The 23,035-nt window shown below is 41.8% G+C and overlaps 1 protein-coding gene and 1 long non-coding RNA gene across 32 annotated transcripts in view; one reads left to right on the top strand and one right to left on the bottom strand.

Moving 5' to 3' along the window:
* SGK3 (serum/glucocorticoid regulated kinase family member 3) overlaps positions 1-23,035 on the bottom strand; it is a 147,716-nt gene that overhangs the window by 56,225 nt on the left and 68,456 nt on the right. For 8 of the 31 annotated variants that reach the window (XM_015145488.3, XM_077943717.1, XM_077943720.1 and 5 more), the window contains exons 2-4: positions 12,647-12,863; positions 6,790-6,873; positions 947-1,019 (exon numbers count right to left, since the gene is read on the bottom strand). In XM_015145488.3, the coding sequence (XP_015000974.2) occupies positions 947-1,019; positions 6,790-6,873; positions 12,647-12,742 (253 nt within the window). In that variant the 5' untranslated portion in view covers positions 12,743-12,863. Of the gene's footprint in view, positions 1-946; positions 1,020-6,789; positions 6,874-12,646; positions 12,864-16,286; positions 16,414-18,132; positions 18,280-19,179; positions 19,257-23,035 lie in introns of all 31 variants that reach the window. The other 23 variants (XM_077943705.1, XM_077943704.1, XM_077943718.1 and 20 more) reach the window with 12 other exon arrangements.
* On the top strand, positions 3,346-11,657 carry LOC114680270 (uncharacterized). The gene is made up of 2 exons (XR_003732395.2): positions 3,346-3,549; positions 9,819-11,657. It is a non-coding gene; the product is annotated as an uncharacterized LOC114680270 (long non-coding RNA).

The following is a 23,035-nucleotide window of genomic DNA, read 5'->3' as shown; positions in this document are numbered from 1 at the left end:
GGGACTACAGGCGCATGCCACCACGCCTGGCTAATTTTTTGTAGTTTTAGTAGAGACGGGGTTTCACCATGTTAGCCAGGATGGTCTTGATCTCCTGACTTCGTGATCCACCCGCCTTGGCCTCCCAAAGTGCTGGGATTACAGGCGTGAGCCACCGCACCCGGCCTAGGATATCTTTTTGGTATCCCATTCAGAGGTCTGCAAGTTGCTATGTACACAGTATATATTTAATGTTTCTGAATATAAAAGTGAATATTCTTCATGACACTGATTTAAAGTCAGTAAAGTTTCCCAAATTAACTTGAAGGATCAATAAAAAAAAATTTTAATAGGGTCTCCCTCTGTCACCCAGCCTGGAATGCAATGGCACAATGACAGCTCACTGCAGCCTTGAACTACTGACCTCAAGCAATCCTCTCACCTCAGCCTCCTGAGTAGCTGGGACTACAGGTTCATGCCACCATGCCCAGCTAAACTTTAAATTTTTGTAGGGATGAGGTTGCCCAGGCTGATCTCGAAACTCCTGGCCTGAAGTGATCCTCCTGCCTCGCACTCCCAAAGTACTTTGATTACAGGTGTGAGCCACTACACCCAGCCCATAGACAGATAAATTTATCTGAAGTCTTGAATTTAGCTTCCAAATCTGCCCTTTACTATCTGTATGTGGTCCTGGGCAAATTAATGTGTCTTAGTTTCCTTATCTATAAAAATAGTGATAACAACAATAACACCCAACTCACAAAATTGTGAGGATCGAATAAATTAAAACACATGAAGTACTTAAAACAATGCCTAGTAGACCGTAAGCACCTTCCTGAAGCATTATTTTCATAGGGCATGAGATCTTTTAAAGTCTTGCACTGCTATACAGTGCAATGAATATGTTAATTTACTTCTTCAAATTTCAACGATCACTTCATGGCTGGCCTATGAAGTTGTTTCTTACCTGGATCAAAATTATCACCAAATATTCTCTTGGCAGGAATCTTCAGAGCCATAGCAGGAAACTGTTTTTTTAACTAAAATTTTTAAAAATAACATTATATGAACTAATTTTATAAGTCTTCTAGTTATGTATACATCAAAGCCAAATACAATCTGATTTTAAAGAAAATCCATCATAAGACATACTTTTGAATTTATGATCATCCAAAGTACAATATAAATTATACCAATAAAATGTCACAAACTAGTCATCTTTTTTGGTCCCAATAAAATACCTGGTATCTGTGTGACCTAGAATAAAATACTCAACATCTGCATCTCATTTTCCTGCCTGTAAAGTGAGGATAATTTTAACAACTACCTTACAGATTTGTTGTTTTAAAGGAGATTATGTATGGCAAGTGCTTAGGCTAGAACCTGGTGTTACAGTTCCGAATATGTATTACTCACTTATTATCTTAGTGTTTTCTCTACATGGACTGACAATAGATTTCTAACAAAGTAGATGAATTTTGCTTTCAATATCCTTTCTGCTCTAACCTTCCCCTTACTAATATTCTAATAAGTGAGACCTCATCTCTACAAAAACAAAATTAAAAAAAATACCTAGTCATGGTGGCACATGTCTGTGGTCCCAGCACCTTCTAAGGCTGAGGTGGGAGGATTGTTTGAGCCTGGAAGGTTGAGGCTGCAGTGAGCCATGATTATGCCACTGCACTTCAGCCTGGGCAACAGAGTGAGACCACGTCTCAAATATATATATATTTTTTCTAATACATTTGTTTATCAGATATGCTTGTCTTCAGAGAAGGAAAACTTGGCCCTGAGGAAATTAAATTTGGGGCAGTTAAGTCACAAAAATGGGTTATATTTTCATTATAAGTTTGATGTCAAAAATACACACACACATGTAAAAACTGTATCTCAGCTGGGCATGATGGCTCACTGAGGCCTGTAATCCCAGCACTTTGGGAGGTTGATGTGGTAGGATTGCTTGAGCTCAGGAGTTTGAGACCAGCCTGGGCAACACAGCAAGGCCTTATTTCTACCAAAAAAAAAAAAAAAAAAAAAAAATCAGCTGGGTGTAGTCCAGCTATACAGTATGCAGGAGGCTGAGGTGGGAGGATCACTTGAACCAGGGAGGTCAAGGTTGCAGTGCACCGTATCACGCCATTGCACTCCAGCCTGGGTGACAGAGCAACAACCCGTCTCACCAAAAACAAACAAACAAAAAAAACACCCCAAAACGATACCTCTAACTACCAACTGATAGGAAATACAAAGAACAGAGGAATGCACTAATCACTTTACAGCATGGGGCATGCTGTCAGTAAAATGCAGACTGAAAAATATGTAAACAAATGATCTTGTTTTTTTTCATACACACACACAAAAAAAATGTGTAAAGGAAAGAAAAGAAACGCAGAGGGGGAACCTAGTGATTAAATGACACTTAACAGACTTATCAACCAGTCACATAAACCCTAACTGGATATCTGATATTAAGGCATTACTGTTCATTTATTTTTAGATGTGGTAATGATACTGTGTATACGTTTTGTTTTTAAGAATTTTTATCTTTTAGAGATGTATACTAAAATATTTACAGATGAAAAGATATGATGTCTGAAATTTGTGTTGAAATTATGATGAGCTGGCTAGGGATAGAGATGAACCAGGAATGGCCATGTATCAGTAATTATTGAAGCTGGATGGTAACATATTATTATTTTCTGAATTGGTACTAGTATGTCTACTTCTGTATGTGTTTGACAATTTCCTTCCTTCCTTCCTTCCTTCCTTCCTTCCTTCCTTCCTTCCTCCCTCCCTCCACTTCCTTTCTCTTCTCTTTCCCCTTCCCTTCCCTTCCCCTCCCCCTCTCCCTCTCTCTTTCTTTTTTCCCTTAAGATAGTCTATAGCTCTATCAACCAGGCTGGAATGCAGTGCTGACCTTCTGGGCTCAAGTGATCCTCCCCTCAGCCTCCTGAGTAGCTGGGACCACAGGGCACACACCACCACACCTAGCAAGTTGTTTTATTTTTTGTAGAGACAGTCTCATTAAGTCATTGCCCGGGCTGGTCTTGCACTCCTGAGCTCAAGCAATCCTCCTGCCTCAGCCTTGCAAAGTGCTGGGATTATAGGTGTGAGCCACTGTTCCTCGCCTGTGTTTGACAATTTCTATAATAAAAAGTTTAAAATATACACTAGTCATAAAGGACACATTGAAGTTGACAAAATGCCTAGAGATTTTTTCTTTTCTTTTATTCTAAAAAGAGTACAGGAAAATAATTTGTGTTTTTGAACTTAGGGAAATCCAGACCAGGTTCAACCTGATTTCTGTAGTTTCAAATAATTCAACCAATAACTATTTTCCTATTTTTTTCTTTGCCCCTCACTACAGGAGGCAGAATTACAAGGAGTTACATAAAAAGAGACACAGAAAGTGATGAAATAAGAACAATGAAAAAAGGGTGAAAAGAAATACAAAAGAAATTAGGGAGACGAATGATAAAACCTGAACTACAAGTTAAGGAAACTCTTCTGCAAAAAGTCGAAAGATGGGATGTTTCACAGAAGAGAGAATGAAAGTGATCATGGATGGAGGTACCCCAAACAAGCTTTCCTATTTTATTTTTACGCTTACAGATACTCAAATATTAACAATTTAATTAATCACCTGCTATTAAAATCATGATGACACACTACCAGTGTGGATCTCCACAATGCTGAGTTTTTAGATGACATTCCCTACACCCCTTCCTCTTATGAAGAGTTTCACAAAAGACAACATCTTTAGAAGGTAAATTTAGCCTACGAAATATTTTAAGCAAAAGACAGAAAGAAGCCTCAAATGTATGTGGTGTATGCGGGGTGTATGTGTGTGTGTGTGTGAGTGTGAGAGAGAGAGAGAGAGAGAGAAAGAAAGAGAGAGAGACAGACACTACAGTCATGTTATTTTTACCCGAGCATAACCCAGGCATCCTGATGGGTACAGGTGGATTTACACACTCCTCAAAGACATGCTGAACATATAGATAATGCGTATTCAAGAGTTTCAAAATGAGCTAACATTTCAACCCGCACTCAGCCTCCAATATAAGCCATTTTTTAAAAAATCACTAAAAACTAATGGAAGGTATTTCCATGTACAAACTCTTATTGACTATTGTTTCAACAGTATAACTTTAATTACAGGAAAAAAAAACCTATCTCAATATCCTTTGATGAAGCAAATATCTAAAACTACACAGGTTGAATATCACAAATCTGAAAATCTGAAATGCTGTAAAACCAGTAACTTTCTGAGTGCTCAAAGGAAATGCTCACTGGGGCATTTCAGATTTCAGATTTTCAGATTTGGGATGGTTAACTGGTAAGTACAACTTAAATATTCCAAAATTTGAAAAAAATTTGAAATCCAAATCACTCTGGTTCCAAGTATTTCAGATAAGGGATACTCAACCTGTATTTAGTGAGTGCAGTTGCATATGCATTAAAGAAAAACTGAAGAACAGAAGAAACGTAAAATGTTAAGTTATTTCTGAGCAGCAACATTACAGGTGTTTGGTTCTAGTTTTTGTTTTGAGACAGGGTATCAAGAGTGCAGTGGCATGGTCATGGCTCATTGCAGCCTCAACCACCCAGGCTCAAGTGGTCCTCCTACCACAGCCTCTGAAGTAGCCAGAACTATGGGTATGTGCCACTACACTAACTTCTTATTTTTATTTTTTTTGTAGAGATGGAGTCTCCCTATTAATTTTACATAGGAAAAAATAAATATTTTTAAATTGCAGTATTATCTTCAGAAATTCAATTTCAAGTAGCAAGTGATCTGAGTATTAGGAACAAATATACACATAGTGAAATGCTAAATAAAGATGAATCAGAAGTGTAATTTTCATGACTTAACAAAACACAGGAAGTGGTACAGCTAGACATTGTTTGATTCATTCTGACCCATTTAGGAATTTGTTTCTTAATTGATATATGTGTAACTTTCCTCATATTCAAAAATATCTTACAAATAATAACCCACAGGCATATATTTATTCCTATGTTTAAAATCAAGAGACAGGGTTAAGAAATTTTAAAATTCCCTTCTTTTTTTTTTTTTTTTTTGAGATAAGAGTCTCGCTCTGTGGCCCAGGCTGGAGGGCAGTGGCACAATCTTGGCTCACTGCAACCTCTGCCTTCTGGGTTCACGCCATTCTCCTCCCTTAGCCTCCCAAGTAGCTGAGACTACAGGTGCCCACCACCATGCCCAGCTAATTTTTTGTATTTTTAGTAGAGATGGGGTTTCACCATGTTAGCCACGATGGTCTCGATCTCCTGACCTCGTGATCCGCCCGCCTCAGCCTCCTAAAGTGCTGGGATTACAGGCGTGAGCCACGTGCCCAGCCCAAAATTCTGTTCTTAAATATATAACAAGAGTTTTTCCAGAGGATGCCTAGTAATCTACCATTCATTAAACAATGACACTGGGAGATCCCTATTTATTAATACATGAGAGCAGAGGAATTTCAATTTGGGACTTGAGGCCAACGACAGTGGCTCATAGCTGTAATCTCTGCACGTTAGGAGACCGAAGTGGGCGGATCACATGAGGCCAGGACTTTGAGACCAGCCTGGCCAACATGGCAAAACCCCATCTCTACTAAAACTACAAAAACACTAGCCAGGCGTGGTAACTCATGCTTGTAATCCCAGCTACCTGGGAGGCTGAGGCATGAGAATCGCTTGCACATGGGAGGCAGAGTACGTTGTAGTGAGCCAAGATTGTGCCACTGCACTCCGGCCTGGGTGACAGAGCAAGACCATCTCTCAAAAATAAATAAACAAACAAATAAATAAATAAACAAACAAACTGAGGATTTGAGGCACAATTGCTTTTGTTCTTAACTGAAGCAAAACTTTAAATTCAGGACTGTCTTAATGACCTGGAGTTCCACAATAGCTATTAATAACTCAAGAGGTATGCTTTAGTTTCTATGTATGATCTTCACAAACACTGCTACCTGTGGAAGATATGGACTGATGTATGACAGTGACCGTGGTGGTCTTGCTGCCTTTATTTTTTTAGATGGGGTCTTGCTATATTGCCCAGACGGCCGTGCAGTGGGGCAATCATGCCTCACTGTACCCTCTGAACTCCTAAGCTCAAATGTTCCTTCTGCCTCAGCCTATCAAAGTGCTGGAATTACAGATGTGAACCATCATGCCTGGCTCTTTGCTGCCTACTTTAGCAAGTATGTACTGTATATACTGTAAACACTAGATTATGAATACTATTTAATATCTGAGTTATGAAAATATAAAAACAGGTTTTAGTAATTTAAATAGCTAATGGTCTCTTAGATCTCACCACTTAGGTAGCTGTCAGAACTCTAAAAGTCAACAGTCATTTCAGTTGCGTTAGCTACTTAAAATCTGGAACCTAAGACATATCTTTAAGAATGGAAACAAACTATGGAAGGGAGATAGGTTCGTGACAGACTTTCAAACATAAAGCTTACAGTAGGCAGTTTAACCAGAAATACCATGATGATTAACACTTATCAGAGAGGTAGGTACAAAGAACTGACTTCTAATTTTTTATGACATTAAAAGGTATTTTATCTAGTTCTCATATTTTTAATGGTTTATTTGGAATTGTTCAGCAGTCCTCTCTCTACCCTTTCTAAGCCTTCCAAAGTTAGGATGTTTTTGAAGAATCTCTTACCTTTGTCTGCTTGTCTGACATATTAATATGTCAGTATCAACTTAATCATTCAAATACATTTCTCTTAATTTGGGGTTTTCTCAGGTGCTTTCTTTTAATTAGAAATCTTGTAGACTATTACTTACAGTGTTGTAAAGTTTATCAAACTCTGCATATCTCCTGAAGACAAACCATTCACTCCTTCCCACTGAAACCAGAACTTTATAAACCTGTGGAAATAAAAAAAAAACAATGTAACAAAATTTAATTGCAAAAAACCCATTAGCTACTTAAATACATTAAACCTGTTTTCATATATATATATTTTTTGAAACAGTCTGTCTCTTTCAATAAGGCTATTTTCATATTCTGAAACTGATACTAACATTAACATTTTTATATGATTCTCCAAGATACATAAACATACCAATTAAAGCACTTATTGAATCTTGTCAAATGGTATTCTTGGCTGGGCTCAGTGGGTCATGCCTGTAATCTCAGCACTTTGTGAGGCTGAGGTGGGAGGATCGCTTGAGCGTAGGAGCTGGAGACCAGCCTGGGCAACAGGGAGACCCCGTCTTTACAAAAAACTTAAAAATTAGCCAGGCATGGTGTACACGCCTGTAGTCCCAGCTACGCAGGAGGCTGAGCTCTAGGACTGCTTGAGCCCAGGTAAGTCGAGGCTGTAGTGAGCTGAGATCACACCACTGCACTCCAGCCTGAGTGTCAAAAGCGAGATCATGACTTGAGGGAAAAAAAAAAGGTGATTTCTTGTGATGGGAAGAATATGAGGTCAGGAAAAAAAACAGGAGATATTTTATTTTTCACATGTTACAAAATATTTCTGTAATTTTCAGGGAATAACATAGTCAACACCCACGTGCTCATTATTTGGATCTACTGAATTTCTAACATTTTGCCATTCTTGCTTCAGATTTTTTTGCCAAAGAATAAAATACTATAGATTCAATTGTTGCCACTTTCCTCTCTTCTTCCCTAGCAGTAATTAATACCTTGAACTTACAAAGTATTTTCAAAAGTGATACTTGCTTCATAAAAAACCTTCAATTATTAGTTCTCTTCATCTTTCACATAGTAGTTTTAGGTCACCTTTCACATAGTAGTTTTCAAACTATTAATAAGAATTTATTCTCAGATTTCCTAGTATTATCTTCCATATTCAGTATTTTCAAGTATACATAACCTCATATAATCATAATCCAACAACCCTATGAAGTAAGCAGAACAAATATTATAACCCCCCCACTATACATGAGACACCCTACATGAGCTGCAGGATGGTAATCTGGCTCTCTTGGTCTTAACCGAAAAGGAATCTGGTTGTCTTAGAGGAAGCTATTGTGTGTAAGATGTTAGAATTAATTTGATACCCCCCGGCCACCATGGACAGTATGCAGAAGTAGAGGGCAAAAAACTTAGCCAAGGTTCCAGTGACGTTGAGTAAGACTAGACAAGAGATTTATCTCACATGGCACTCAGGATCAGACAAGCCTAGAAGCAGAACTGCTGTAAGAGAATAAAACACTTAAGTTTATATGATTGTGAGTTTCTTGAATTATTTGTGCTGACTTGGTGAGAAGAATGGACCTTAGAAAGTTCAAGTGGCCTCCCCTGGCTACCCAAATACAGCCAAGACCAGGAGCAAGTCTAGGTTCCAAGCTGGAGCAGCTCTGCGGCAAATATATTTACAGAAGGCAAGATAAAGCCTTGTGAAATTATGAATTAACAGTATGATTTATAAACAAGTGCTTATTAAATATGTACTAATAAAATAGTAGACAAAAACAAAAACTAATCAAATCCTTAAAAATACTTCCATTGGTAAAAAGCAAAACAAGGCCGGGCGCGGTGGCTCAAGCCTGTAATCCCAGCACTTTGGGAGGCCGAGACGGGTGGATCACGAGGTCAGGAGATCGAGACCATCCTGGCTAACACGGTGAAACCCCGTCTCCACTAAAAAATACAAAAAACTAGCCGGGCGAAGTGGCGGGCGCCTGTAGTCCCAGCTACTCGGGAGGCTGAGGCGGGAGAAAGGCGTGAACCTGGGAGGCGGAGCTTGCAGTGAGCTGAGATCCGGCCACGGCACTCCAGCCTGGGCGACAGAGCAAGACTCCGTCTCAAAAAAAAAAAAAAAAAAGCAAAACAAGATTAGATTCCCTGTGAAATCTAACAGAATTTCACAGGAAACAGTACAATACTTAATACAATATGAAATTATCTTATTTGCATATTTCCTTATTGTCTGTCTTGCCCCAGTTAATGAAAGTTCCTTGAGAGCTAGGGCTAATGTCACTCTTGTTCCACTGTATCCACAGTGCCTAGAATATGACATAGAAGCTCACAATTTCTCAAGTGGATAAATGAAAATATAATTTAGACTTGGCTTAAGTCAAGACACCTACAATGCAACACATTTCCCTGTTAGAAGCTTCATGGCATAGAACTATATAAACTACCTATGCAAACTAGAGTATAAAAATATTATCAAGGCTGGGCGTGGTGGCTCATTTCTGTAATCCCAAAACATCGGGAGGCTGAGGCAGTAGAACCACTTGAGCCCAGGAGTTCAAGACCAACCTATTCAACATAGCAAGACCTGTCTCTATTAAATTTAAATTCAGGCTGGGCGCGGTGGCTCACGCCTGTAATTCCAGCACTTTTGGAGGCCAAGGCAGGTGGATCACGCAAGAGATAGAGACCTTGCCAACATGGTGAAACCCCGTCCCTACTAAAAAAAAAAAAGGAATATATATATATATATATATATACACACACACACATAAAAAATTAGCTGGGCATGGTGGCATGCACCTGTAGTCCCAGCTACTCGGGAGGCTGAGGCAGGAGAATCGCTTGAACCCAGGAAGTGGAGGTTGCAGTGAGCCTAGATTGCGCCACTGCACTCCAGCCTGGCAACAGAGTGAGATTCCGTCTCAAAAAAAAATTAATTAATTAATTAATTAAAAAAATAAAAATATTATCGATAACACGGGTACCTAGGCTGAACAGAGCATCTGTGTTGGGTGGGATGGGGTCTATCTGCACTGAGAGAACCCAGTTTCTTGAGGATTGAGGACTACACTGTAGTAATCAGCAAATAACAGACGAACAATTCAACAAATACTTATTTGAATTCCTACTATCTTTGTTCTAGGGGCTGGTGAAACGATAATGAAGAAGTCCTTGCTTCAAAGAACCTTGCATTCTACTCAAAGGCGGCACATATAAACAAACACGAAATGTGGCAGGAGGAAAAGCAAGACAGAGTGAGAGGGGTAGCGTGGGGTGTGAAGGTGCTGTTTTTTATAGGGTGGTCAGAATATGCCTCTCTAATAAGGCAATATTTGAGAATCTGAAGGAAGTAAATGAATAAGGTGATTTAGTTAGGGCCTTTGAGAACTCAGTGCACAGCATAAAAACAGCTGAGTAAGAGAAATGTTACAGGTCTCCTCAACCATCCTACAGAAGACATGGAAATACCTCCAGCCTGGAAAATCAAAGGACACATGAGATAATCTGCTGACATTTGCTATGTGTGAACTTCCATCAAACTTGGCAGGAGGTATCCTCTCGAGGAAAGAATGACCCAAAGGCAAAAATAAGGAGGGGGAAGGAAGGAAGAAAAACTTTCACACACTCTACCATTTTATTCTAGGTATATCAACCTTTGTTTACCTTCAATGTGATACTGCTAAAAATTTTGCTTATACAAATGTGCAACAAATGCCTACTGTTTAAGATATTCCTGCAATCTAGAGGCTCAGAAGGGGTATATGGTCGGAAACACATTGCAATTTATCTGCTCTGGGATGTGGTGCCAAGTGTGGCAGGTGTGTCTGTTAAGGAAGAGAGGACAGAGGGACTGCTTTCCCTGCTCCTTGTCTGAGACCTTGAGAGAAAACCATCATTTTCTAGCACCCAGCCCCACCTAGTTAAGAAGGCAGAGAGATTTAGTTTAACTCCTCAGCTTTCCTCAACTGCCCTATGACAGGGACTCTGAGTTGAAAGTCACCTATCATGGGACTCAACTGGCAGTGACCAGGTAACCCCCTTTTTAGAGGCTGGGTTGGACCACTGAGCCAGGAGCAGGTGAAGGACATGTCAGAGCCTCAGGGGGCTCTACAGCTATCAAGGGCCAAGGTACTGAGTCAGTGGAGAGCTGCCGCAAGACCCTGGGGTCAAGTCAACAAAGAGATCACAAGCTAGTTCATCAACTGAAGGTGCCAGCAATGGATGCCAGCAAAATGCCCAGGTTATCAGGTCAGTCATAGCTGGCTATCTGCCAGACCAGCCACTTTACAGCTCAAAAAACAAAGATCTAGACGACAAGAACTCAAGAGGCTTCACCAGGCTACCATGAGGTCATTCACCAACTCAACAATATTGTGAAAGGGGACACCTCTCCTCCCATAAACCATGATGCCAACCTGAGGAGGATGTGTGTTCAAGTAAGAGAAAGAAAGTAGAAGAGAGGCTAAGCATTTTATCCTGAGACCTGATTAAATTATTAGATCAGACTAAGTATTAAACAGAATTGGGCTAAATGAATTTCTTCATATTACTCATACAACATAGAAAAGATCTAGTTGGAAGTAACCAAAGTGTGGTTTTCAGACTTCCTGCATCAGGATGAACTGGTCAAGCGTGCTGAACAATTCAGATTACAGTCCTGTATAGTACATAGTTATTTACTCATTTTGCAAATAAGGCAACTGAAACAGATAGGTGAAGTAATTAATACATCCCAGATTTGAACCCAGGCCATCTGACTCCAGAGTTCCAACTCTGTAGGTGAGGAGAGAGTGGGGAGTTACGAGGAAGAGCAGATCAGTAATATACATGATAAATGGCTTTTTTTTTTCAGGGGGAGGAGGGCACAAGACCTCTGTATGTACTAATAGGACTACTGGAACTACATACAATATTGTATGTTTCAGCACACTAATTAGAAAAGTGACTATTCTCCAATAATAAAAACTGATACACAGATTGAGCAAATGTTCATTGCGCTTACTCTTTATAAAGCCCTGTAGTAGATACTACAGTGATAAATGATAAAATTAGAAATGGCTTAGCCTTTAAGGTAAAAAAAAAAAATTACTGAATTAAATATTTTAAAACTGAGAGATACTATAAACATTTCAGGACAGTAGTTAATATGAAATCGATGTCTTCAGGAGTCCATTAATTCCTGACAGTGCACGCAAAATTGTGTGTGCGTAGATCCATGTGTATGCACATGCACATTTTCTGTTAAGAAGATTAGTTAGTAGCTGGGCATGGTGGCGGGCGCCTGTAGTCCCAGCTACTCAGGAGGCTGAGGCAGGAGAATGGCGTGAACCGGGAGGCAGAGCTTGCAGTGAGCCAAGATCGAGCCACTGCACTCCAGCCTGGGTGACAGGGTCAGACTCTGTCTCAAAAAAAAAAACAAAAAAACCCAAGATGATAAGTTAGATACGGTCAGGCGTGGTGGCTCACGCTTGTAATCCCAGCACTTTGGGACGCCAAGGTGGGCGGATCATGAGGTCAAGAGATCAAGACCATCCTGACCAATATGGTAAAACCCCATCTCTACTAAAAATACAAAAATTGGCTGGGCATGGTGGCACGTGCCTGTAGTCCCAGCTACTCGGGAGGCTGAGGCAGGAGAATCGCTTGAACCCAGGAGGCAGTGAGCAGAGGTTGTACCACTGCACTCCAGCCTGGTGACAGAATGAGACTCTGTCTCAAAAAAAAAAAAAAAAAGGATTAGTTAGATAGTTTCATACAATTCTCCAAGAGGATAAGTAAAGAGACTAAAAAAGGAAAATGTATTCCATTACGGTAGCCACAGAAGACTTTGTGGAGAACAGATTATGTGAAAGTAAAATCCAGGTATGTGGGAGATGGGGAAGGGGGTGTTCTAGGTTGGAGAAGAAAAGCAGAAATGAAAATATTCTCTATATTCAATTTTTTTCCACATGCTTTATGTTAAGTACTTACAGTAAACCTCTTCTTTTTCTCTCTGTGTTCATCAGAGCTGGGAATGCTTACACTTGGGCAGCTTTCCTTGTAGTCCATGGTATGATCTCTTTGCATTTAATCCCTCAAGAGCACACCAAAAAATGCGTCCGAAGAAACAGTCAGCAGAGGACAAACTCAATTAACTAATCCAAAACATAACACCTCTTGAAGTAATGTTCAAATTCCATCATGCAACCTTAACCAACAGAAAAAAAAAAAAAAAAGAAGTGATTAACAAAAACAATTTTAACATACTATGACGGTTATTCCTTAAGCATGGGACTAATTTTACATTTATTCTGGCAGGAATTTACTTTTGCTCATCAGTCTCAGCCCAGGTTAGAGATTTAGTTTCTACTGTGTTCCTACTACAACCCACAAATATCTGCAGTCCATCTACCTTCCTTACTATTAGGAAATTCCAGTAACTTACACACCTCAGTTCATGTAGACTAAGCACTAACTCTCACCTAGAAAAGATCTAGTTGGAGGTAACCAAAGTGTGGTTTTCAGACTTCCTGAATCAGGATGAACTGGTCAAGTGTGCTGAACAATTCAGATTACAATCCTGTATAGTACATAACTATTTACTCATTTTACAAATAAGGCAGCTGAAACACAGAGAGGTGAAATAATTCATACATCCCGGATTTGAATCCAGGCCATCTGACTCCAGAGTTCCAACTCTTTTTTTTTTTTTTTTTTTGAGACGGAGTCTTGCTGTGTCACCCAGGCTGGAGTGCAGTGGCCGGATCTCAGCTCACTGCAAGCTCCGCCTCCCGGGTTTACGCCATTCTCCTGCCTCAGCCTCCCGAGTAGCTGGGACTACAGGCGCCCGCCACCGCGCCCGGCTAGTTTTTTGTATTTTTAGTAGAGACGGGGTTTCACCGTGTTAGCCAGGATGGTCTCGATCTCCTGACCTCGTGATCCGCCCGCCTCGGCCTCCCAAAGTGCTGGGATTACAGGCTTGAGCCACCGTGCCCGGCCCAGAGTTCCAACTCTTAACCACTGTACTATGCTTCATTATAACTGTGGATTATTCTTTTGTACTGAACCTCTGGTCAGAGACACTACAGTAGATCTTCCTACAAAATAAATGCAGTATGTTAATATCATCCCACTCATGAATAAAGGGCTAGAGATGTCACACTGATGTCACCTTTGCTACACACAGCAGTCCATACTCTGACACCACATGACACCAAATAATACCTTTCTTTTAGAGACAGGGTGTTGCTATGTTGCCCAGGTTAGAATGCAGTAGCTATTCACAGGTACAATCATGCTGCACTGCAGCCTCAAACTCCTAGGCTCAAGTGATGTTCCTGCTTGAGCCTCCCAAGTAGCTGCGACTATAGGCACAGACCATCACGCCTGGCTCAAACAATACTTTTTTTTGTTTTTTTCTTAAGATACGGGGTCTCATTACATTGCCCAGGCTGGTCTTGAACTCCTGGGCTCAAGCATTCCTCCCAACTTAATCTCCCAAAGTGCTAGGATTACAGGCATGAGCCACCACACTCAGACTAAATAATACTTTTTAAACTGTCAGTATGCTTGGATAATTTCCCTGGATGGTCAGTTTCAGGAAGTCGCTGTAACAGATCTGGTCACTATAAATAAATTATATTCAGGTAATGACTTAAAATATATATCAGCAGGCATTGAATATTCAGGTATAATGAGTTTTAACTGATTATAAGAATGCTTCCTTTGAGATGATTCAAAGCTTCCCTTGTTGGATTTGCTGCTGGAAATGCAGTCAGAAAGATTTCTTTTTTTTTTTTTTTTTTTTTGAGACGGAGTTTTGCTCTCGTCACCCAGGCTGGAGAGCAATGGCGCGATCTTGGCTCACTGTAACCTCCGCCTCCCGGGTTCAAGCGATTCTCCTGCCTCAGCCTCCCAAGTAGCTGGGATTAGGGGTACGTGCCACCTCATCCAACTAATTTTGTATTTTTAGTAGAGACGGCGTTTCTCCATGTTGGTCAGGCTGGTCTCAAACTCCTGACCTCAGGTGATCCGTCTGCCTCGGCCTCCCAAAGTGCTGGGATTACAGGCGTGAACCACTGCGCCCAGAAGTCAGAAATATTTCTGTGTAGCTGAATTAGTTGTTAGAATATACAGACAAGTAATTGGTCCCGCCTCAACAAAGAGTACAGCATCTGTCTGTAAATTATAGCATTCTAAAGCCCCATAATAGTAGCTGCTTTGCCCCACTAAGACCAGGGAAGCACCTGACCAGAGCCTGGCCTGCCTGTCACAGCGATCTACTGCCTGAGCATGAGAGCAGGTGGAACCTATTGTACTTCTTTTATTATTATTATTATTATTATTATTTTTTTTTTTGAGACGGAGTCTCGCTCTGTCGCCCAGACTGGAGTGCAGTGGCGCGATCTCCACTCACTGCAAGCTCCGCCCTCCCGGGTTCCCGCCATTCTCCTGCCTCAGCCTCCCGAGTAGCTGGGACTACAGGCACCCGCCACTGCACCCGGCTCATTTTTGTATTTTTAGTAGAGACGGGGTTTCACCGTGTTAGTCAGGATGGTCTTGATCTCCTGACCTCGTGATCCGCCCGTTCGGCCTCCCAAAGTGCTGGGATTACAGGCGTGAGCCACCGTGCCCGGCCGGAACCTATTGTACTTCTAAGGCAGACTGGCCCTGTCCTGGAACCTTAGAAGCCACATTAACCCATGCTTCTCCTCCTGCAGCAGAGACACTGAGAAGGTGAAGGTTATGAGCTACACTTTCCACACCTCTCCCTTGAGAATGTGGGGCTCAGGGTGGCAGGTACTGCTGTTACTTTATATGAGTGCCCTGCTGTGCTATAGCCCAAAGAAGCAGAATTCCTCAGGTCCTCCTTTTGGAAGGGACAGTAAGGTATCACATTAAGTGGCATCAGGAATAAAGGAGAAGGAAAGAGATGGTAGGCAGGACAACTTGTTTCCTGCAAGGTACCCAGGGGACATCTAAGAGAACAGGCACAGCTGGCACTTAAGTGTAGAAGTCTACACTCAAGAAGCACACTCAAACCTGAGCCAAAGGTTCCAGTTTGGCAATTGCACTTGACAGTCTCTATCTGCCCTTCCAGACCCAAATGCCACTCTTTCTCCACCCAGCCACATGTCCAGAAGTCTGAGCTCTACGGACTGCACACTGTTTTGCCTTTGCCCTCTGGCTGGATGCAGCCATGAGAGTCACTAACAAATTACAGGGTAAGAGAAGCATGGCGCTAAGATATTTGTTCCCCTGGTCCCTTTCTGACATCAGTGGTTTACCCACCTAAGCCCACAGTTCCTAGCAGGCAGCCCCTCTTCCACAGCTACAGCTGAAGGGCCTGGGAATAATAACAGCTTCCTGACTTTGCTAGTAAAGAGGTGCTTCAACAAGCCATGATGGTTCCTCTAATCCTGCCCACAACATCTTAGTTAACAGTCCCTTTGTTAAACTCCCTTCAACTACATTTGAGTGTGTCATATGACTGATGCAGTTAACTGGTACCAAGAAGACCGCAGGAAACACAGCCTCAAAAATGGAATGTGTACTTGACAAGTGTCCTGAAAATCTTCCTGTGGGGGGAGGGGATGGCACACAGTGACATCATGATCGCTCAAACTACTACCTGTGCATGGTGTCACAGGATGGAGTGCAGGTGGAGAGTGCTCAAAGTCCAAGTAGCAGCTAAAAACACTGACTTCAGAGACTGCGATGTGGGCTGGGGCTGCTTCTGGCTGTCCTTGAGAATGTGCCTAAAGCAAATGACAAAGTCAAAGCTGTGAATTCCCAAAGAGATGGGTAGAAAATCCGTGGCTGTTTTATTAGAGTCCTTCATCTCTTATAGTTGCCGAGCTGAGAAGATCAAGCCCAGGGTTTGATGGCTAGGGTTGCAGAGCCAATTCAATATACAATCCCGCAAAGTCTAATGTGTTAACATACGGCACTGGCTGGAAAGGAGAATTACTTGAATCATAGATGCAGGCATTTGGGTAGGCATAGATGAGGCTAAGAATGCTGAACCCCAAATTCAGCTGAACTGCCTTGCTGAAAGCAGCTGTCTGTATCTCTCAGAGAATACCCTGCATCCAAACGCCTCCTTCTCAATAAAACTCTTTTCAAGTTGTTTCACAAGGGATGCTAATTCTCTTCACTATCTACTCCCACCATCTTTCATTGTCTTGTAACCCAAAAGACCCCAGAAAGAAGTTCCAAGTCTATTCTGGGAGAAAACTGCCTTTATAACAAAATATTTTAGGATCTCAACAATTTATTTACCAGTGGGAGTGTGGAGAGCACATACAGGAATAAATTCAAAGGATCTTAGATCAAGGAAGACTAATAAGATTATTGTGACCTTTTTTTTCTTTTTTTTTTTGAGATGGGGTCTCATTCTGTCGCCTAGGCTGCAGTGCAGGGCGCAATCTTGGGTCACTGTAACCTCCACCTCCAGGGTTCAAGCAATCCTCTCACCTCAGCCTCTCAAGTAGCTGGGACTACAGGCATGTACCACCATGCCTGGCTAATTTTTGTATTTTTGGTAGAGATGGGGTTTCGTCATGTTGGCCAGGCTGGTCTCAAACTCCAGAGCTCAAGCAAACTGCCCATATTGGCCTCCCAAAGTGCTGGGATTGTAGGCATGAGCCACCACACCCAGCGTATTGTGACCCTTTAAACGGCCACAGGCATATACTGTTGATCTTTCTCCAGGCCTTTCCTGAGAAGGACCTGTAGCAATTCCCCAGGATGATTGTCCACTACAGAAATGGGAATATATAATCCTCCCAAGCGTTAGTAGATACTAGCTCTGAAATAACACTAATCTCCTAGAGACCCAGAACATGGTCTACAAGTCAGAGTGGGACTTCCAGAGGTAAGGTCAGAGAGTAAGTCTGTCTCCCAGTGGGTCCAGTGGGACGACAGGCCCATCCTGTGCTTATTTCCCTAGTAACAGAATTGTAGTGGAAACTGATATACTTAGTAACTGGCCAAATTCCCATATTGGTTCCCTGTCCCATGTCATAAAAGCTATAATGAGAGAAAAGGCTATGAAGAAGCCTCTGGAACTGTCTCCCCTTTTCCTACTAAGAAAGTAATCAAAAAGTATACCACATCCATGGGAAAAGCTCAGAAATCAGTACCACTATCAAAAACTAAAAGGATGCAGGGCTGTTAAAACTTCTTATATCCCCATTTAACTTGGCCATTTACCTAGATCAAAGCTGGAAAGAACTGGGAACATAACAATGGATTACCATAAATTTAATCAGATGGTGACACCAATTTCAAACGGGATTCTGAGATTCTAAATGTAGTGTTTCTGTTTTTGTTTTCTGAAGAAAATTAGTATAACCCCAGACATCTGGTATGCCTACTGACCTGGCAAATGCTTTCTTTTCTATCACCATCAGTAAGGACAATGAGATGCAAATTGCATGAAGTGGCAGAAAGGCAGTGTATCTTCATTGTCTCACCTGAGGACTATGTCTGAATCGCCATAATATAGTCTGGAGAGTCCTTGATCATCTTGACAGCCCACAGATCACCATACTGGTCCATCACATGGATGCCATTTTCTTAACTGGACCTGGTGAACAAAAACTAGCAAGCACTTTGGACACCTGCGTAAGACACATACACAATCCAGAGGATGGAAAAAAACTCATGAAAGTTCAGGGACTCACCACACTAGGATTTCCCTGGTCTGAGCCAGGATATCCCGTCTCAAGTGAGAGAAATTACTACACCTTGCACCACTTGCACTGAGAGAGGTAAAACAAATAGTGAGTTTCAATACTTGGATATGCTGTTCTGACCCATTTACTGGGTAACCTATGAGCCTGCCAGTTTTTATTGAAGCCCATTCCAAGAGAAGGTTCTAGACCAATGAAAGCTGCTCTAACCCTTGAGCCTATGCCTCAGCATACCCAGTAGTACTGGAAATGACATGGCAAACAGGAATGAACTAGGGACCCCTCTCTCTGACAAGCACCAAGGAAAGAGTAAAGAGTTTCAGACCCCTTAGGGTTTGCCAGCAACCACTGTCTGTGGTTCCTGGCTTGTTACTAGGCCCAGGAAGAGATGCAATGACCGCCTATGGAAAATGAAGAGACTGTGTCAAAAGAACAGCCCATCGTGAACAGAGTATTATCGGGTTCACTGAATCATAAAACTAGACATGTACAGCACTAATCCACTTGGTACGGTAAAAGCAAGACTAGGCTTAAGCAAGTCTGGATGGCACAAGTAAACTGCAGGGATCGGCAGCCCGGACTCCCCTACTGTTTGTTCCTCCTTCCTTGTAAGTTTTCTAGACCCACATTTAAGGCCCCATGGGGAGGATCCTCAGGCCAGTTAGCAGGGCAGGAAAAAGGCATGCTTGTTTATGGATGGACATGCAGTGTGCTGACACCAGCCAGAAGTGAGAAAAGGCAGCCCCACTCAGGGATGGCCTGAAAGAGAGTGGTGAAGGGAAATCTTCCCAGTGGGCAGAACTCTGAGCAGCACACGTGGTGGTTTACCTGTCAGGAGGAGTGCCAAAGGGACGTATCTATGATGATCTTGGGCAGTGGCTAATGGATGGCCTGCTGGTCAGTGACTAGGAAAGAACAAGATTGGGAAATTACATATTTTTTAAAGGGAGGTGTGCAGAAGTACGTATACGAACCTTTCACTACAGCACAGAATGTGAGCGTATTTGTGTCTCACATCAATGCCCACTACAGATAGGCTCTCAATAATCATGTGGTCAAGATGACTTGTCTTATGGATGTCAGTCAGCCTCTTTCCCAATCGTCCCATTGCTTGCTCAATGGACCGATGACAAAGTGGCCAAAGCAGTAGGTGTGGAGGCTATATAGGGACAATATGGCCTTCCCCTCACCAAGATGGATTCAGTGCTGCCAGTGCTAAGTGCCCGACCACAACACAAAAGACCAACACTAAGGCCCACTATCCCACCATCCCACACGGGGTATTAGAGAGCCCTTAGGGAAAAATCTGTCTTCACAGAAGCAAGACTGACTTCATATGGGTTGCTTTAAGGATTTGAGATAGCGTAAAAGACCTAGCACTGTAAAAGTAACCAATAAATCAGATCTAAAGTATAACAATTTCTTTTGAATTCATTTTTATTCCTTCATTCAACGAACACTTATTGAGTGCTCATCATGCACTAGGCAATAAAAAAGACAAAATGAAGTCCGTGTGCGGTGGCTCACACCTGCAATCCCAGCACTTTGGGAGGCTGAGGAGGGTGGATCATGAGGTCAGGAGTTCAAGACCAGCCTGGCCAACATGGTGAAACTCCATCTCTACTAAAAATACAAAAATTAGCTGGGCATGGTGGTACGTGCCTGCAATCCCAGCTACTCGGGAGGCTGAAGGAGGAGAATTGCTTGAACTGGGACACAGGAGGCAGAGGTTGCAGTGAGCCAAGATTGTGCTACTGCACTACAGCCTGGGTTACAGAGTGAAACTCTGTCTCAAAAAAACAAAACAAAAAAAAGACAAAGAGAAAATCCTACTCTCACAGAACTTACCTAACGGGGAAGACAGGGAAGACTGACAAGCAACATACAAATTTGTAAGTATGATGTTATGTGTATGCATGGTATACTGAGAGGGTACAGAGAAGGGACATAGCCGCAAACCGTACAGCTTAGCTAAAAATAAAGCCAGGCAGGTATGGAAGCAGAGGTTTGAAAGAGATTCCACCCATTTGCCTCAATCATATTTGGAAAAAGAAGTCAAAATTATATGTTAGGAATAAAGATGTTGCTCTGAAGAAAAACATAAACAGGTTAAATCACTTGCCCAAGTTAATATGCGACTAACAGGCAATAGAGCTAGAATTCAAATGCAAATCTGTCCAACTCCAAAATCTATATGTGCATGTTTGCTGTACCACATCAACTCTTCTTAAATAAGATTTTGCTTTCCTTCAAGCTAAATTGAACTGGCAGCCTAATACGTACTGATTAGTGGCTAAACTTATTACAAGCCAGACTGTGCTTTACATGTGTGAATCTGGTTGCTCCTCACAACAGCCCTAACTAGAAGAAATTGAGGAGAAACTGAAGCATGAAAGGATGAAGGACCCTGCCCCAGAGGCAGAGGCAGGATTTGAACCCAGGTGGTCTGACTTCAGGGCTTCTATCCATTATACTACCCTGCCTCCACAACATGTACATGCTTTACAGAGTCCTCTGGGGACCAATGAAGAAAGTTCACAAATTTATTTTAAGTGATTAAAAGTAAAATGAAAAAGCAAGCCTGCTATTACTATACATGTAGTACCTATTTATGCTATAAAACTGAAGCAATTAAAATTCCGCAAAATCATCTTCTGGCCAGGCAGCTAAATAAAACAGAGTAAGAAGGGGATTGACATAAAAACCCACAACTAAGAAAGAACAGAACAAAAAGCTATGTCATTTATGTGGGATTAAAACTGGGACTTTTTTGGGAGATTCATATACATGCAGGGCTTTTCAAAAGAGGAACAGGAAAAGGATCTGCCTTCACTCTGCTAGACAGTCAGAAGATAATTTTGTAGTCTGGTGCTCAGGGGCAGCTGGCTTGCCAGGGGTAGGTAACAGCTCTTCCAAAGAGGCTTAAGATGATGGCAAAACTTTTCAAGGCCAGCCAATTCTTAGGTGAATCTGCAAGGGTAATATAACAGCTAGTAAAGATTAGACAATGGTTCTCATCTGGGGCCAATTTTGCCTGGAGGATATTTGGCAATGTCCGGAGACATTTTTGATTGTCACAACTTGCCAGGGTCGGGGTGGGAGTGGGGGTGGGCGGTGGTCGTCAGGGATGATGTTAAGCATCTACAATATGCACAGTACTGCCCTACAACAAAAAATGATTTGACCCAAAACGTCAACAGGGCTGAAGGTTGAGAAATAAATATTTACTGAGCACTAATGCCAGGGCTGGTTTAAGCGCTCACATCTAACACATCAATGAGCCCTCATAGCAACCTCTGAGGTAAATATCATTATCCTCATTTTACAGATGAAGAAGAAACCTAAGCACAAAGAATACTTCCACACAGTCACGCGGCTGTGGGTGAAAGCACTCTCACGTGAGCCCAGCTCACATACCATAACCCTCAACTTACTATGCTGTTACATGCATCCTTTTCTAAATCATCTTTGGAGATACAGAGTTGAAGAGAAGAGAGCACCAGGGATCCACCAGGCAACTGCGTTACGGAAAGAAAGTCATGCACAGGAAAAGCAGATTTCTGATTCTGCCACCAGGAGGGGTCAAAGTCTGGACAGCACTTTGTCAGGAGCCCGGCTTAGCTTTCTTAAAAAACGTCACATGTAAACATCTAACTGAGAGCTTGGTCCACAGCAGGCTCTGAGTGTTGGCCCCATCACAATGACAACCAAGGGCTAATTATGAAATAGGAAGGACACAGGAAAAGACACTATCAAGGATACAGTTTTTTTAAAAGGAGGGGGAAAATTCATCTTTTTTAAAAAAGCATCCATAGACTTAAAATTTTTTTGTTTGGGGTCTGTAAAAAAATACCAATATGGGTGAAACTCTATGATAAAAAATTGCCCAAATTCTTGTTATGTTAAAATGTTACTGATTCAAATATTGCTTACAATAGGTGACCATTAAAACTTTTCTTAAAAAGGATGTTTTCCTTCATCATTGTGTCCATCTTTTTGTCTATTATATGCTAATTACCGTCCTTGGGTCTTGCCTATCTTTGTTTCAGGGCAGTGAAAAAAAATTTTTTATAAAAAAAGTCAAAAGACTCTTCTGCTTTCACCTGTAAAAAATAGAGAGAATTTCTGAACCATATTTCCTTAACCCATCATAAAGATTGTTTGATATTGACTAGAGGACCCTACTCAGATTAGAAGGTAGATACACTCGTAAGTATCATTTCCCATTCTTACCCAATACAGCATGGAGGGTGAGCTGGTGATTCACACCAAGGCATAAAGGGAAGTAAGAACAAACATGTCCCAAAAGGAAGGAATTTGGCCTGTGAAGAGCTACAAGTTTTCCTCAGCAGGGGAACAGGGTACCGGGTGTTTAGAAACGATGGCACCTAAAGGAGGGCACTAACAAGGCTGGTCAAGGAAGATACAAAAGAAAAGCCATGCACATAAATTGCAAAAGTAGGCCGGGTGATGGCTGATGCCTGTAATCCCAGCACTTTGGGAGGCTAATAAAGCGGGAAGATCCCTGGAGCCTAGGAGTTTGATATCAGCCTGGGAAATATAGTGAGATCCTGTCTCCACAAAAAAAATTTAAAAATTAGCCGGGCATGGTGGCATGTACCTGTAGTCCTGGCTACTTGAGAGTCTGAGACCAGAGGATCACTTGAGCCCAAGAGGCAGAAGT

The sequence above is a fragment of the Macaca mulatta genome, chromosome 8 (assembly GCF_049350105.2).
Source record: "Macaca mulatta isolate MMU2019108-1 chromosome 8, T2T-MMU8v2.0, whole genome shotgun sequence".
Lineage (NCBI taxonomy): Eukaryota > Metazoa > Chordata > Mammalia > Primates > Cercopithecidae > Macaca > Macaca mulatta.
Note: the sequence above shows the minus strand (reverse complement) of the source record. Positions and strands in the feature narration are given on the sequence as shown.